The sequence below is a fragment of the Dermacentor variabilis genome, chromosome 11 (genome assembly GCF_050947875.1).
Source record: "Dermacentor variabilis isolate Ectoservices chromosome 11, ASM5094787v1, whole genome shotgun sequence".
Classification (NCBI taxonomy): domain Eukaryota; kingdom Metazoa; phylum Arthropoda; class Arachnida; order Ixodida; family Ixodidae; genus Dermacentor; species Dermacentor variabilis.
The window spans coordinates 124,927,899-124,944,005 of NC_134578.1; the positions used below are offsets into that span (position 1 = coordinate 124,927,899).

General features: G+C 42.9%; 1 protein-coding gene across 1 annotated transcript in view; it reads right to left on the reverse strand.

Moving 5' to 3' along the window:
• Positions 1 to 16,107, reverse strand: part of LOC142564195 (putative cytochrome P450 301a1, mitochondrial) — a 208,962-nt gene that overhangs the window by 144,091 nt on the left and 48,764 nt on the right. The window contains exon 2 of the mRNA XM_075675099.1: positions 8,173 to 8,410. Within this exon, the coding sequence (XP_075531214.1) occupies positions 8,173 to 8,410 (238 nt within the window). The remainder of the gene's footprint in view (positions 1 to 8,172; positions 8,411 to 16,107) is intronic.

Below are 16,107 nucleotides of genomic sequence, written 5' to 3' on the forward strand. Positions count from 1 at the left end.
AATAGAGAACAAATAGGGGTGAGTGCGGTTACAGAAACGCACCTTAGAGACTCGGAAAAGCCGCCAGTGATTGAGAATTATGTTTGGGAAGGGTGCAACAGAACTAAGGAGGAAAGAAAAGGACGGGGAATCGAAATGCTAATCCAGCAGGGGGCTAAAAAGAAAAGATTAAATTCAAAATGTCAAGAGCATCTTTGGGTATCAGGTACAATGAGTGGTAAAAAAACTTAGCTGGGCGTTACGTATTTGTGGACCGAAAATAATTGCACAGAAAAGAATAAATAGTTAGTGGAATGCATACGCGCTGATATTAAGGGTTTCGGTAACGGTGCTGAAATTACCCTATTAGGTGACATGAATGCCCACGTACAGGATTCAGATGGCTACACTGACAACAACAGGAAGTCAATGCTACACCTTCGTGAGCAATATAGCCTCTTTATCGTGAATACAGGGCCAAAGTGTGAGTGGCAGATCACATGGGAAGTCGGAAACCGGCAATCGACCATTGATTACTATCTGATGAGAGAAAGAGTTCATGATAAGTCATCGATGAGGAAGGGTTTAGCAGCATATGGAGTGACCATAGCCGCATGATCTTGAAAATTGGACATGTAGTTGGGAAAGAGAGCAAGGAGCGCAAAATAGCCAGTCCAGATTTGTACGCTGAATAAATAGCAAATATAGTTATTAGAATTGAGGGAGAACTTGACAAATGTCCAAGTAAAGAATGGGAATATGGTGAGCTCAGTGTTATAACGACAGGAATACGGAGAGAGAAACAACACATTCGCTGGAAAGGAAAAAAAAAGCGAGAAGATGGTGGAACAGGGAGATACCAGACGCGATCGCCAAACGACTTAAAGCATACCAAGAGCACAGGCAGGCACAGAAGGCGCAGTTGCCGTAGGCTGAAGAACCAGTAAAGGGGAAATAGGAGAAAATGTCTATGGTACTAATACAGCAGCAAACAAAATTGAAAGGTGAAAGTGAATGTTGGTGTTCACAAATACGTGAGAAAAAGAACGCCGTACCTAGAATATTTTGGAAGCACATAAACTTATTAGGCATGAAGTCAACAACAATACAACGACATATCCCAGACGAAGATCAAAACAGGCTGCTAGGAGAAGCGGCAATAAATTACATCCGAAAAATAACAGTCGAATCTTTCCAAGGCAATGACGAGGTTGCATTTGAAGAAAGAAAGAGCATGAAAGAGACCCAGGTGGAAAAGGAGCTGGTGCTGACAAATTTCAACTGAAAGAAGGCTGAACAGAAAATTCATAAGCGCACAGCCATAGGCCTAGGCGAGGTTCTCGTTAGGCTGAGTAATGAAATAGAGCCAAAAAGTAGGGAAGCTCTGATGAAAGCAGTGAGAGAAGCTTCAGAAGATAGACGAATACCAGACAGTTGGCAACAAAGTAGAATGAATTCAATTTATAAAGGTAAGGGGCAGGAACATTGAATTCACTCGTATAGACCGTTGACCATTACATCGGTAATATACAGGCTAGCAATGCAGGCACTCAAATTAAAGCTTCAAACATGCGCCGAGAATAATGGAATTTTGGCAGAACTTCTGAATGGCTTCATAATAGGCAGGCGTTTAGGTGATAACTTATTTGTTCTTACTCAGTGTATTGAAATATCAAAAGTAGAAAGCAAACCGTTATATGTGGCCTTTTAGACATTACAGGAGCCTATGACAACGTACACCGGAACATTTTGTGGGATGTTCTGGAAGGGGAAGGCTTAGGGGACGATTGTCTACAGCTTTTGAGAGAGCTTTACCTAGAAAATACCGTTTGCATTGAATGGTAATGGATAAGGAGCGAGGAGAAAGTTCATATCAACATTGGACAGAGGCAGAGGTGCCCTTTGTCCCCACTGCTGTTTATGATGTACATGGTGGGGATGGAGAGGGCGCTAGAAGGAAGTAATATCGGCTGTAATTTCTCATACAAACAGACGGGTACAGTAGTAGAGCAGCAGCTTTCAGGTTTACTTTATGGGGACGACACTGTGTTGCTAGCTAACAAGCAAAGAGATTTGCAACGTCTGGCTAATATCTGTGGACAGGAAGGCGACAATTTAGATTTGAAATCTTGTGTTAGAAAATCAGGTGTTGTGGTACTCAATGAAAACATTGAAAAGACAGTGGCGATACAGGGCCACGAAATACCTCCGGTAACAGAATATAAATACCTTGGTATATGTATAAACGAAGGCAAGATATATGGAAGAGAAATGCAGCCATAATGAAAGCAAAAAGCGCTATGGGGATACAACAGGTACTAGCTGCTCCGTGGTATGTGGAAAGGTGTAATGGTTCCAGGACTGACTTTTGGAAATGCGGTTGTTTACTTTAAATCAGGGTTACAATTAGGACCCGATGGGAACCAATGGTCAGTGGGGTCGCCTCGCATTGGCTGCTCACGGGAAGACTGCAAATGAAGCTGTGCAGGGTGATATGGGCTGGACTAATTTTGAAGTGGGGGAAGCTCGCAGTGAAATTGAGTATGAAGAACGACTGAGGGGGATATGGAAGAAAGCAGATCGGCTGGGAGAGTGGTGACATATCTGTACAGGTAAAACATTGATTCACAGTGCAGGAAAAGAACTAGGAAGCTTACTAGCAAGTATGCGGCCTATAGGCTGGGCAACACAGCAACAATGAACGTCAAGCGGAAAGTCAGAGAGGCTGAAATAATCTCATGGGTGGCGGCAATGGAAAAGAAGCCTGCCATGAGTAACTACTTAAGAGGGAAAATACGAAATCAGGAAAGAAAAAAAAATGTATGATATCTCAAACAGAAGCTCATTACTTTTCGAAGCGAGATCGGGATGCCTTAGAACACGCACCTATAAAGCGAGATATAAGACGGAAGAAGAAGCATGTACTTGCTGCGGTAAAGCTAGGGGAACTATGGAGCATGTTTTATTAAAATGTGAAGACGTCTACCCAGCGGTCGATTTAGGCACCACTGGCCTCCTTGAAGCCCTTGGGTTCAGCGAGTACAGTGGAAAAGTAAACATGTCCGAAAGAGAAATTAGTAAGAGGCGATTGGAGGATTGGTGGAAGTAGGGAAACGACAAAAAACGGAGAGGTACAAAAGCACAGTTCGCAATAGGGGATCAGAAAATTTGGTTGAGGGAGTGATTCGTTTTTTTATTGTTTAACCTAGGTAGGACATTAGGCAGTATATTAGCAAGAGCTTGGTGGCGCAACCCACCGCCCCGTTTCAAAGGGGATGCGCATAACATCCATCCACATCCATCCATCTATCCACTGCGGGCAGCGCGGGTCCACTGCGGCTCAGGGCGTAGGGGTAAGTAGAAACAGCGTAGCAATTGCAACAATAGAGGCGGACGCCAATAAAATGGCTACTAGGAGGTCTAGGAACAAAACTACAAAAATGAAATTTGCCACCAGGATCAGCTACATTGACATGCAAGGCGGTAGAAAGAGAGCGAAGTGGTTAGAAATAGAACAGCAGTAAAGGACGAATATGTAGGTGTATACGCGCTATGCGAAACACATCTCAGGAATCTAGAAGGCCCACCGTTTATTGAGGCCTACGTCTGGGAAGGGAGCAACAGAACAACAATGGAGAGGAATGGAGGAGGAGTACGTATGCTGATACATCAAGGAACAAATTCGCAAAGAATAAAGTCAACTTGTAAAGAACATGTCTGGGTATCAGGTACAATTGTCAGTAGAAAGACATGGCTAGGAGTAGTTTATTTAGGGATAGGGGACAAATGCAGGCAAGGGAACAAGGATCTAGTGAAGTGTCTCAATGACGATATAAATCAGTTTGAGACGGTGCCGATATTATTCTGGTGGGTGACATGAATTGCCACATCGAGGATCTAGATGGAAACATCGATTGTAACGGGAAGTTGATGCTAGATTTCTGTGAGCGACACAACCTAGTTATAGTAAATAGAGAAACCAAGTGTGAGGGCCAAATCACGTGGGAACCTCGTAAAAGGGAAACTACCATTGACTACTGCTTAGTGTCGTAGGGGATGTATAGCAAGCTCTAAATAATGGAAATAGACGAAGAGGGGAAGTACAGACTCGGAAGTGATGATAAGCGTATTAGTTTACCGCTGGGAGCCCTTCTCAAAAGAGAAATTCAGGGAAGTCAAAAAGAGTACGCAAAATTAAATGAACAAATAGCTCAAATAGCGGCCGGCATAGAGGAAGCAATATTGAAAGATCCCATGGAAAATTGGGACTATAGTCAGTTAGAGCTACTCATTAGTAAAAAATAAAAGAATAAAATGAGTAAACCACCGATGAGGAAAGAGGAAGCCACGAAGTTGGTGGAATAAGGAAATTATGGAAGCCATCCAACAACAACAGTTGGCATCACGGGAACACTGAGAAGCAAAGAGGGCGCAGTTATCTAAAGAGGAAATAGGCCAAAAATGGAATCTTTTTGCCAAAAGAAACAACAAGTGCAGGTCCTCGTCTAGCCTAAAATAAAGCAGTCCTCTGCAAATTCGCGATGCTACTAAGGGGGTGTCAAGAAAATTCTGGAATAATATAAGCTGTCTGTGTAAGGCGAATCACAGAATCAGGAACATATTAACGATGCCGAGGGAAAATGTTTAGAGGGAGATGACGCTGTGACATTGGTTCAGTTATAACTTAGTCATTTAGGAAAGACCGTAGGGTAATCGCCCCAAATTAGGGACCAACACAGGATAGCACAATAGAAAACAGCTTAGAAGTGATTTATCTTAGCTGGAAAAAGGTGAAGCAAATGTTCCCAAATGCACGTCGGCAGGTGTAGGCGAAATTCCAATCATGTTTATTAATGAACTTGGCCCAAGAAGCAAGGAAACGCTCATAAAGGCATTGGAGGGCGTCGTAATAAATAAGCAAATTCCACATAGCTGGAAACCGAGTAAAATGAATTTGATTTATAAACGGAAAGGCGATAAGACGAACGTAAAATCCTTCCGACCAATTACGATAACAGCTATACAGGCTGGCAATGCAGGCGGTGAAATTAAAAATGTAGTCATGGGTAGAAAGCAATAGAATACTCGGAGAACTTCATAACGGGTTCAGAAGTGTTAGGCGCTTAGATGATAGCCTGTTCGTGCTTACCCCGTGCATATACATAGCTAAGGCGGAAAATAGACCTTTGTATTTATCCTTCCTGGACATAAGTGGTGCATACGACAACGTGAACAGGGAACTCCTGTGGAACATGTTAAAAGACGGAGGAATCGGTCAGCAGGTAATTGATTTCCTACAGGCAATATATCGAGAAAATAATGCTGAAATAACATGGGAAGGAATTAAGAGTACGACAACTGTAGAGGTACACAAATGATCAGGGCAAGGTTGTCCTCTGTCACCGCTGGTGTTCATGATTTATGTAATACGCATGGAAATAAGCCTACAAGGAAGCAATATAAGGTATAATCTGTCGTACAGATTAGGCAGAAAAGTTGTTGAGCAACGCCTACCGGGTTTAACTTATGCGGACGATATTGTACTGTTAGCAGACAGCCAGGAAGATTTGCAAACTCTGGTTAATTATTGTGGAGACCAAGGAAACACTCTAGGTTTACAACTCATCAGGAGCTTACAATACAATGCCATGAAATACCCCTAGTGGCCGAATACAAATATGTTAGGGTATGGATAAAGAAAAGGGTAGATGTGCACGGAAAAGGACGAACAGTCTCTCATTGCAAAAGAGCGAAGAGATGACGGGATAATGAAACATAGGGCATTGGGGGGGTACAACAGGTATTAAGTGCTGAGAGGTATTTGGAAAGGAATAATGGTGCCGGGGCTTACTTTCGGGAATACAGCCCTGTGCTTAAGGGCAGAAGTTCAGTCGAGACTAGAATTAAATCAGAGAGCTGTTGGAAGATTAGCACTAGATGCCGACGGGAAAGCCACAAACGAGGCAGTACAGGGGGAGATGGGCTGGGCATCGTTCGAAGTACGTGAAGCTCAGAGTAAAATCCTATACGAAAAACGCCTCAGGGAATTGCCCGATAACAGATGGGCAGCTAAGGTATTTAAATTCCTATACAGAAAGAGCATTGACTCACAATAGCGGAAAAGAACTATGAAGCTAACCAGTAAGTATGCCAGACACGAGGACGGAGGAAGACAGAGCATTAAACGACAGTTAAAAACGCGGAAGGTAAAAATTGTCTAAATTCAATGAAAAAGAAGCATAGTGTTGAACTATATTGATACTTGAAACAGTAGATCAGGAAGGAAGCGTTTTATCATAACTCAAGATGCAGTGCCCTATTCTGTGAAGCTAGGTCAGGATGTCTTAGAACGCGCAGCTATAAAAATAAATTTAGCGAAGAACACATATGCACTGTGTGTGGTAAATCTGTAGAACCAATAGAACACCTCATGCTAAAATGTGATGGTATCCATCCCGATGTCGATGCGGGCACATTCACGCTTCCTGAGGCCCTAGGATTTAGAGATAACAACAGTCGTGTAAATAAGTATGCGGTGGAAATTAGCAAAAAGCGATTGGAAGATTGGTGGCTCAAAAGCAGAGGTGGCACAAGGTTAAAAGTGTAGGAAGACGTATTTAAAGAAATGGTGAATTTTAATGACTTTCAACACGGTTAAACAAAAAGCTGAGCATGGTGGCAACTTCCATCGCCCCGTTACAAAGTGGAAACTCTCACCTTCCATCAATCCATCCATCCACTGCTACTCAGTGGCGCCGCCTCATCACTGGATGGCGCCTATGCTCTCTCTAACGCCAGGAGACGCGCTCCTGCCTTCTTGGATTTACTAAGGCTAATAAGTTCGGCCAGTTAGTTTCTGTTTTAATGCTTACTAGGGCAACAAAATGGCACACGTTTAACGTCTGTCATTTTTTTTTTTTGCGCTAGTAAACATGCATTTATTTATTTGGCCAAAAATGTGCCACTGCTCGCGGTCGCTCGTTGAGGCAACACAAAAAATTTACTTGAGTTCTCGCGAAATAATAACAAAGTAAAGCAGACTACAGTAAAGTTATTGGTGCATTGTTGCTGTTGACAAACTTTCGCATTATGTTATCGCCTACCATTTTGAAACGTGTCATCTGGACTCTCTTACTCTATAGTGCGGCGAATATTTACTGCAATCCATTCCTCGTTATAAACATTAACATGCTAACTTTATTATATTACAGGTTGTTTAATTTTCGAAAGAACATGCAAATTTCTTCGGTGTTAGTTTCCAAAGACAACTAATAGTAAAGCAGCACGGCGCTACATAGACTTCTCGATGATAACGCAGACAGCTACGTACGCTTCGTAAAACAACCCAGTCTCGCAAGGAAACTGCGTTGCTCATCGTCGCGAAATCACGGCGATCGTCATCATCACAATCACCGTGCTACCGCGCACCGCCGGTTCGGTCGCAGCTGCAACCGTGCCCGCACTGATTTCGCACTTTGCGCTTTTCTCGCGGTTCCGCTTGTAATGTGACAGGCATGTACGAACGTCCGCATGTCCAGAAAAGTGTCCAAGCATGCTGGTAACCTGGCGGGGATAGTTGACCATTACTGAAGGAAATCAGGAACCGTTTAGGTAGGACTCTTTTTGAGCTGATTTGCCTTGCTACAGTAATACCAGTGTTTTAACATAGCTCCTTGGAAGGGAAACGCACCAGCGACTGCAGAAAATAACAAAATATTATTGCGAAAAGTAGCTAGGTTGTAGCGCCCTCACATATGGTAGAGTTATGGTTTCTTTGCAACTGATGCGTTGCTCGGAATTCTTTGTTAATTGGGCCGGTAAACACACGTATATTCTCCTAGACATTCATTTGTCTAAGAAATCATCGCATACTTTTAGAACATATTTTTTTAGAACTTTAAGTAGTTGGAATCGCTTCAGGTGCGTAACTTTACTCACTGCAATCGCGTAAGCGCCGTCGAACAACAGTATATCGTAGAAGCTAAAAAATCTTAGTTCCTAATTGGTTTTTGCGCCAGATAGCATTCCTGCTTTTATCCATTATCATCTTGCTTTCTTTATACTATTCTAGAAAACTGGTCGGCTGGTACGTTATTGTGTTACAATCTTACGATATAAATCTCGACGTATTGAAATCTATATGCTCTGTTAAGGCTCCAGAGATAATTGCGAGGCATCAGCGAATATTCTCACGCATTGAGGATGCCAGCGTTTGCAAAGTACTCCTTCCTCTCCGTGTGGTACAGCTTGAACGGCAGTGCTCCCATGCGGTATGGTGTCCTTCCCTCCTCTTGGTACAAAGTCCGAATGTCATCCGCGCTGAAGAGATGCACAAGGATGCGCCTTCCAGGAAGTTGCTCCCCTACTACGGGCCCGTACCGTTGGTACATATCCCAGGCAGCTTCGTTTAGTTTCCTGATGTTGTATCTACCTGCAGTGCAGCGAGACAGTGTAATGTTGAATATTGTCTAAAGCTCTATTAACATATACCACTTTAGACCGTCTCTATTGGGGTGATCTTGTATTTAAACGGCATTTTAAGAAGAAATACATACTTCTATAACGAAAGCGCGCTTTCAGACTTCGGGAATATTTATCAATGGCGAACCCTGGTATGTACTTTGAATCATCGATGCCAGGGGCAGTGTTAGTTGTTATTATCTTCTCCATAATCCATAGACTCCATTACCTTCTTATTACCTTCTCCACAGTCTTGTATCGCTTGTCACTCTATGCGTACAATATCTACGAACATTCCCTTATGGATCTTTTTCTTATTACACGTTCACGTAAAAATAATTCTTTTGTTCTCCGTTACATTTAATAGAAAGAATAACAAACCTGTGAAGAAGTAGCTCATCAAGAGCGGCACGCCATGAACTGATCTTCCTGTATGCGGATGGCCTTAGCCCATCGAACACAAATAGAATGACACTTTCCTTTGACAGTACAAAGCTCCATATTTAACTTGACTATTTCATGAATATAAGGACCCTGGCCAGTGTCCCCAGATTTGTCTTCCTAACAGCCGTGCGTATGTCCTGTACTCTCTCTTCTCGTTTTCATGGAAGCAGCAGACAAAAAGGATGCAAATAAGAAGCAACAATAAAGGTTGTTTAGACGCAAAGTTGATAAGTGACCTTGGCATTGCTTGCACCGGAGTGCAAGTAGTCTCGCAGCTGTGCAACTATTGCCGACTTATCAATTTCATTTCACAGACCTTTTTCGGGTGTAACTGCAAACTCTCAAGTTGTATATTATGTTTTGTACAATCGCGATATTATTTAGCTGTGTTCTCCATTATTTCGCACTTGCATGACGAGTCGCAGTTTCAACTACTTTGCAGTTGCGTACTTCAGCTCTGGGTAAACTTGTTTCATGTAGTTGCATCAGAAATGGATGCATATCTTACGCACTTTTGTTGCAAGATTTGTTGTAGCACACATTACATAAATAAACAGGGCGATATCCATCAGCTTGCTGCAATGTAGCATCCTATGAAACTCCACTGATGGCTTCTTTATAGTCAAGAGCAATGATGTGGCCAACGATGAAGCTTGCGTAGATGCCTCTCCACTTGTATTATTGCCAACTGCTCCAAAGATGTGCTGCCTCCTGACGCATTATATTTGTTGATTCTGAAGGCTGATTCTTGCGCTATTCACGCAAGTGCCGCTCTAATATTTTATCGGCAACGTGCATAACATCTACAGCCACTCCTAAACGCCTTTTTCTTTAGAATAACGCGGCCTCAGCCTTGCTACACTGAATTTCATCCGAGTGGGCTACGGTACCAAGATTCTCCTTCTTCCAAGATTATCCCGTCCGCACCAAGATTCTCCCGCCTAGCATATTTGATAATAGGAAGATATGCGTGTACGATACGCAGCTCTGCACACTCTGAGAAAAAAAGGAGTCGCAAGTAAGTCACAGGAACTTGACTCTCTTTTTTTTTACTTAGACCCCCTTTTTGTGTGACTAGTGTCACGAAATAATGGCCAACCCTTCTCCATGAGTCAATTGACTCGCCATGGCTTGCGAAGCGTCGTCGTGGAAAGTCGCGAGTGATTTGTAACTCGAGATGAGTCTTGGCAATTAAAAGATTATAATGTAGAAGAAGAAATACCAGATAATTTATTCCAGCTTTATGCTTGCTTTTGGCTTAAGCAGACCCTCTCGGTTTATATCCTGGTTGTAATGCAGTGTCTCACTCATTCGTCCTTCTCATGTTCCGCAATGACATCGAACTCCAAATATTGGTTTCCTTGACCGTGTTGGTTGATATCTCACACGCTTAAGAGATATCTGGTTTCCCGCGCTAAGGAAGACCTGAGTTTGTGACACTGGGTTCTGATCACAAGTAAGTGCACAAAAAAAGGATCGGCTATGAAACAGAGCACAGCAACAACAATGTAAGTTCAGTTCACGCACTCAACAGTGCCGATTGAAAGTATAGTTCCGCTACCTAAAATGTCATTTTGAGGGTTTACGTGCCAAAACTAAGATATTTCTATGAGGCACAGGGTAATGACAAACAGGAGAGTAATTTTCAGCCGCTCGGCTACATTTCCGTGGACGGAGTGCATGGTATGCGAACATTTTTGTATTCTGCCCTCATTAGAATTAGAATTAGAACACGGCTGTTATTGGACCCTTCACATAGAGCTCAGCAGCGCAACGCCATGGCCACTGGACTACCACATTGCGTTGCCCTCTGCGACGAGAATCAAACGTTAGCGTACACAACACTGCTTTTGAGCACACTCAGAAACCTAAAAGCAAATATGTCAGAGTCTCGCCTTAAAGGCGAAGTTTTCAGAGCCACAGAAATATATTAAACAACTACGCGAAGCAAGGTTGGTAGTTAATCGGCTGTGTAAATTGCACTAAACATTCGCTTACAAATTAAATTAGCAAGCATGCGGTCCCGCGGGCACGCGCAAACATGAACAGATCTAACTGAATAACCCCTAACACTCGCTGTTGCGACGTTGGCGTGATGAAAGGCGCTACCAGAGGGGAACGAACGCTTCTGCCGCCTCTTTCTTCAACGCGCCTCCGAAAGTTGAAAGTACACTACCTCGGCTCATTCCAGCTTTGCAGCCATCAGAGATTACCTCCAACTTGCAAAGACAGGGCGAGGATGGAGCAAGGCCGAGTTAGAAGAGCGGTTAGAGGAGGAGAAGCGTGCTAAACCGCGCCTCCCTTCCCGGCGTCTCGCGTTTTATCACGTGACCTCCTATACGTAGATGGGGTGCCCATCAAACATTATACATCTCAGCTCGCCCTCGAACACTTCCTTTCACGCGCAGAGCCAACGGCGAGAGACCGGGTCTGATCGCGCTTGAACATTAAACGCTAGCTCATGGCCGCGTCCACGGATAAATTTCGCCGGTTCTTTTCCATATAACTGATACCACAATAAATGAGAAAATTTTGTTCAGAACCAAGCCCGTTTGTTCTTCACGCCTTGAGCCAGCAGTGAACGATCTGCCTCAAAAAGGTGCGGCTAAATCTGTTCCAAATGACTACGCCCACATACACATACGCAAGAACTCGTCGCGGAAATGCAGGAGTGTTTTCCGCTTCATGTGCACTAAATTACACTGTAACATGGGCGCCTTTACAGATATACTTTACGTCAGTGCAAACTGCAGTTGATAGAGATCGAGTGCAGCCCCACCGTTGGAGTTAAGCAAACTAAGCTCGATACACCACTTCTTTGACACACTTAGAGCACGCTCAAGAAACCCAACGATATATATTTCAGATGTAAACAGACTCGGACAAGCAAATTTTGCTTCCGTAAGGTGAGCGTAGCGGCCACCTGATGGCGCATGTTTAAATTCATGGCTGTTTCAATCGCGCACATTATGTACGGAACGCAAAATTATCAGTGAGCGAAACAATTTTTTGACAACGCAATGAACGAAAACCGAAACTAGGGCATGTGTAATGTGTATGCAAAATGATCCAAAGCCGAAGCCATCGAAAGCATAGCGCCATTTTGCAGTTTTGATGCATCATGCGCGTACACGCTAGCGTTGTTGAATGGTTCTGAAAGCGCTCCGTCAAGAGCGAGTGCAACCGGAGGTTAGGGCAAATCGCCATGGGAACTCGCTTCCGTTCTATGTGATTCCGATGACAAGGACCGCCAGTAGCAGCGTGTCGCCGATTTCGTCTTTGCCTACGTCGAGCAAGTGTGGCTCGCCCGACCGTGACAAGCACCCGAAGTGTTCTGGCTTGTACTGCGTCTTTCATTGTGAGAGATCGTAACGCACGCAGATGGCCACATGCATACGAAAGCCTACCAGCTGGGAGTGACGTGTGCCATTTTTCTCTTAACGGCTCGGGTAAGCATATCAGCTTTTCTTCGAGTTTACAAACGGCACGCACTAGTCCCTTCCGGTGTGGCCACATATTGCGCGACATTTCTCTTGGTAGTTCTCTTACGCTTCGTAGGCACACGCGCTCGGATGCATGCTACTGTAGTACTGGCAAACAGAGGCCTCACAAAAGCATCTGAAATTATAACAAAGCTGTGCTGCCGGCAGAAAAACTTCTTACCCATCCCGTTGACGAGCGGCCTGTCGCATCGAAAAATCCTCAGTTATTTTCAATTGAAGAGAAAATAGTAGCACCAGTGTGATATTCGTTGCTGATGACAGGTCGTCGCAAACAATGAAGACAGCTTGCGTGTTTTTAAGATTGGTTATAGCGCTTCAGGTATATTACGAAGAATAATTTAAAGTATTACATGGCCGTATGAGATGTAGGGCGATGTGGCAGCACAGAAATTTTGTAGAGGTAAAACGGCTCCATGCACAAACGTAATAGGCATAACGCTTTAAGCGCCGAAGCAACATATATTCAATGTGTATTTGGCGGCATGTTAGAAACAAATTGACTGACAATTGAAGTCGCAATATAACTTATTATTTTGGGGGTCTTATTTTCTCTGTTAATATTTTAAAGGCTGAAATTACTGCAACCTTTATAATAGTAAAACCTACTAAGCTTACAAAACCTGGGTGTGTTCTGTGGGAAATTTGTAATACTATTACTGGAATGTTATTTTGTGTCTTGTGTATTGTGGAAAAAAGGATCCTTTCCTTTGTATATGTATGCTAGCACTTATATTTGGCAAGCAGAAATCAGTCCGTTGCAAAGTCGTTGATTCTAGTGTGTTGCATATGAACTCAAGTTAATCTTGCATTGGCTATTGTAATATGCATATAATAGTTTTAAGTAGATACAACTGTAGTTGGCTTAATTGTTGTAAGATATATTGTTGTGAAAGTGGAAGGCTATTTGCTATTCTGCTCCTTGCATGTAGAAATGCCTTTTTTATTTACCAAGAAACTGTTAGAACGTTGAGTAAAATATACATATTTGTGGTGTTTTCGTTTACTAATTTACGCCAAAAAATTTCGTCTGTCGTGTATCACAGATAACCATGTACGAAACAATGTTGTGTGTCACCTACTTCTCCACTGCTGTTGTCGTGTATAATTTCGTGATCCTAAAGTTTATTTTATTTTAGGTATTCAAGAGGTGGCAACAGCCACAGGAAGTAGCCATCTTATACAGCACGTTATGGGTGAGACAAATCGTAGCAGGAACTTTGGCATATCTACTTAGCAGATTGGTGTTAGTCGTGGTAATTTTTGTGTCCTCATTGCTGTCTTCAGTCGTTATATTATTGTTGTGTCAAGGGTTTACATAGCGACAGTTTAATTATGGGAAGAATAGACAAGGCTGGAGGATACAACACAAACAGGCTTCCTTTGTCCGTGTCTCAATATTGTACGGTTACTCTGCCGTTATCTACCGATAAGTCCAAATCTCTCCTCGACTACGTTTATTCATTCTCTGTTATTACGATTTCATTGACAAAAAAAATTATGGGGTTTTACGTGCCAAAACCACTTTCTGATTATGAGGCACGCCGTAGTGGAGGACTCCGGAAATTTCGACCACCTGGAGTTCTTTAACGTGCCCCTAAATCTAAGTACACGGGTGTTTTCGCACTTCGCCCCCATCGAAATGCGGCCGCCGTGGCCGGGATTCGATCCCGCGACCTCGTGCTCAGTAGCCTAACACAATATAGCCACTGAGCAACCACGGCGGGTTTCATTGACACAGCATTGAAGGACATATATACACTGGAAGACGGAGACTTGAAATGATGAAGAGCCGTAGAACAAGGCGCAGCGCTGGAACCACTGTTCGGACAAGGAAAGGAGAAAGTCCTCTTGTCGAACTTTGGCTCCAGCGACATTCCTTGTTCAACCACTATTTTCTTTAAAAGGAAACCTTATTATCCTTGCTGAAATGTTATATATCATGCAATAAAAATTTGCCGCGTGAAATGCCAAGAATGTGAAAGTGATGTATTCTAATTCTAGAGCAAGAAACAAACATGAAAACAAGATGTAGAGAAGGATATTGCTATTTTTCACTACCCGGTTGGCCAGCTTCATTCTCAACTTGCACTTTGTTGTATTAAAGACCGTATCGATTCGTTAATTGAATTAGCTTGGTTATTTACTTACATCAAGAGATGTTGAGCTTGGATTAATGCAGCTTAAATTATAGCTGGTTTAAACTTATACAATAACATGTTAAGATGGCAGGCTTGGAGCTTGATGGCATGAGCTCAGATTGAACCAAGTTTCCATGCACAGCTCGGGGTTGCACATTTATTTCGGTCTTTCCTTACATTTTCAGAAAGATAAGTGCCGTTTGTCGGGGTTCTAGTTGTGTTGTAGGACCTGATTGTTTACCTTTATTTGTATTGCTAGCTATGTTACGCCGACAACTGCTGAATTTTTCGTATAAATTGCTGCATGGTAGGGATCGGAAGACTTTCGTGGATTCGTTGAAGGAGCAACCTGGTGGCTAATGACCCTGCCTTCCGCCACCACCATTTTCCCACTACGTCCACGAGGGAGTTGGGAGCCCTAGTGATGATGCCAAGCAGGCCTACAGCAGACAGCAAGATGCGTGTAAATACAAGTAATCCAGCAGTGTCCTCTTGGCTGAAGCGACTCGTAGCCACTCAGCAATGAAGCAATTAACTTGGAAGCAGTTTAGACTCCTCGTTATCTGCTCAGGAATGCTCAAGGCCGTGCGTTTTGTTTAGGCCGCCGAGAGGCTATGTGGATAAGACGAACCACGATGCAAGTTTCCAGAATAGTGGGAGATTATACAATCTTTTTCTTGCTGAACACAAAAACTACTTTCATATAGCTTTACCAGGTTAAGAACAATACGCTGTACTCTCATACATGGTATTTGGTATGATTTTACTAAAACCGCTTCAATGGTGAGTAGGCCTTTAAACATATTCTAAAACTGAGTTTCCTGCCAGGTCATCCTCATCTCTATGCACTGCTGTATATATTTTCAAAAACATTCTTTTCGCATAGAGTACAAGTCTTGAACACTTTTATTACATAAATTTACAGCTTTTTCTGGAAGCCAGTTCTCTGGAAATAAAATTATTAGGCCATTTTCCCCATGTTTAATGAACCGTAATAAATCTAACAAGGACTAATAACTAAGCAACCCAATTTTTGGTGTTAGGCCTCTCTTCATTCTCGTGAGAAAAATTAGTTATTCTCCCATAATGATGGAACAGGTAGATTGGCTGTACCTTTTGCGACGCATAGTTTGGTACCTTACAACAAAATTTGCATAGTGCTTACGGCAGCGAAAAAAAAATTCGGCAGAAGTATTTCGTGAAATCAATATTTGTACTATAATTAAGGACATCCAATTTTTCAAAAAGAGACCCCAAGTGGCTGAGCGCCAGCTGGACGAAATTGGAATGGAATGTCCTTCTTACAGAAATGGGGCATATGTAGGGCCAAGTAATGTAGACTTTACATTACGTTAAGGCGCAGTTAGTGATCCACACAAGGCAAAATGACTCATATCATCCTATAAGCAATTGTTCACATTTACATATACTTATTGGTCATTTATTTGCCTTGCGTCTGATGACTTGTGTCTGTTTCCATTGTGTGGTATGTGGAGATGGTGAGCTTCAGAGTTGCATGTGGTGAAGAATATTTCGGTGCTTATAGGTATGAAGCACAAGCCGTGCCGCAACTCGAGTCAGGG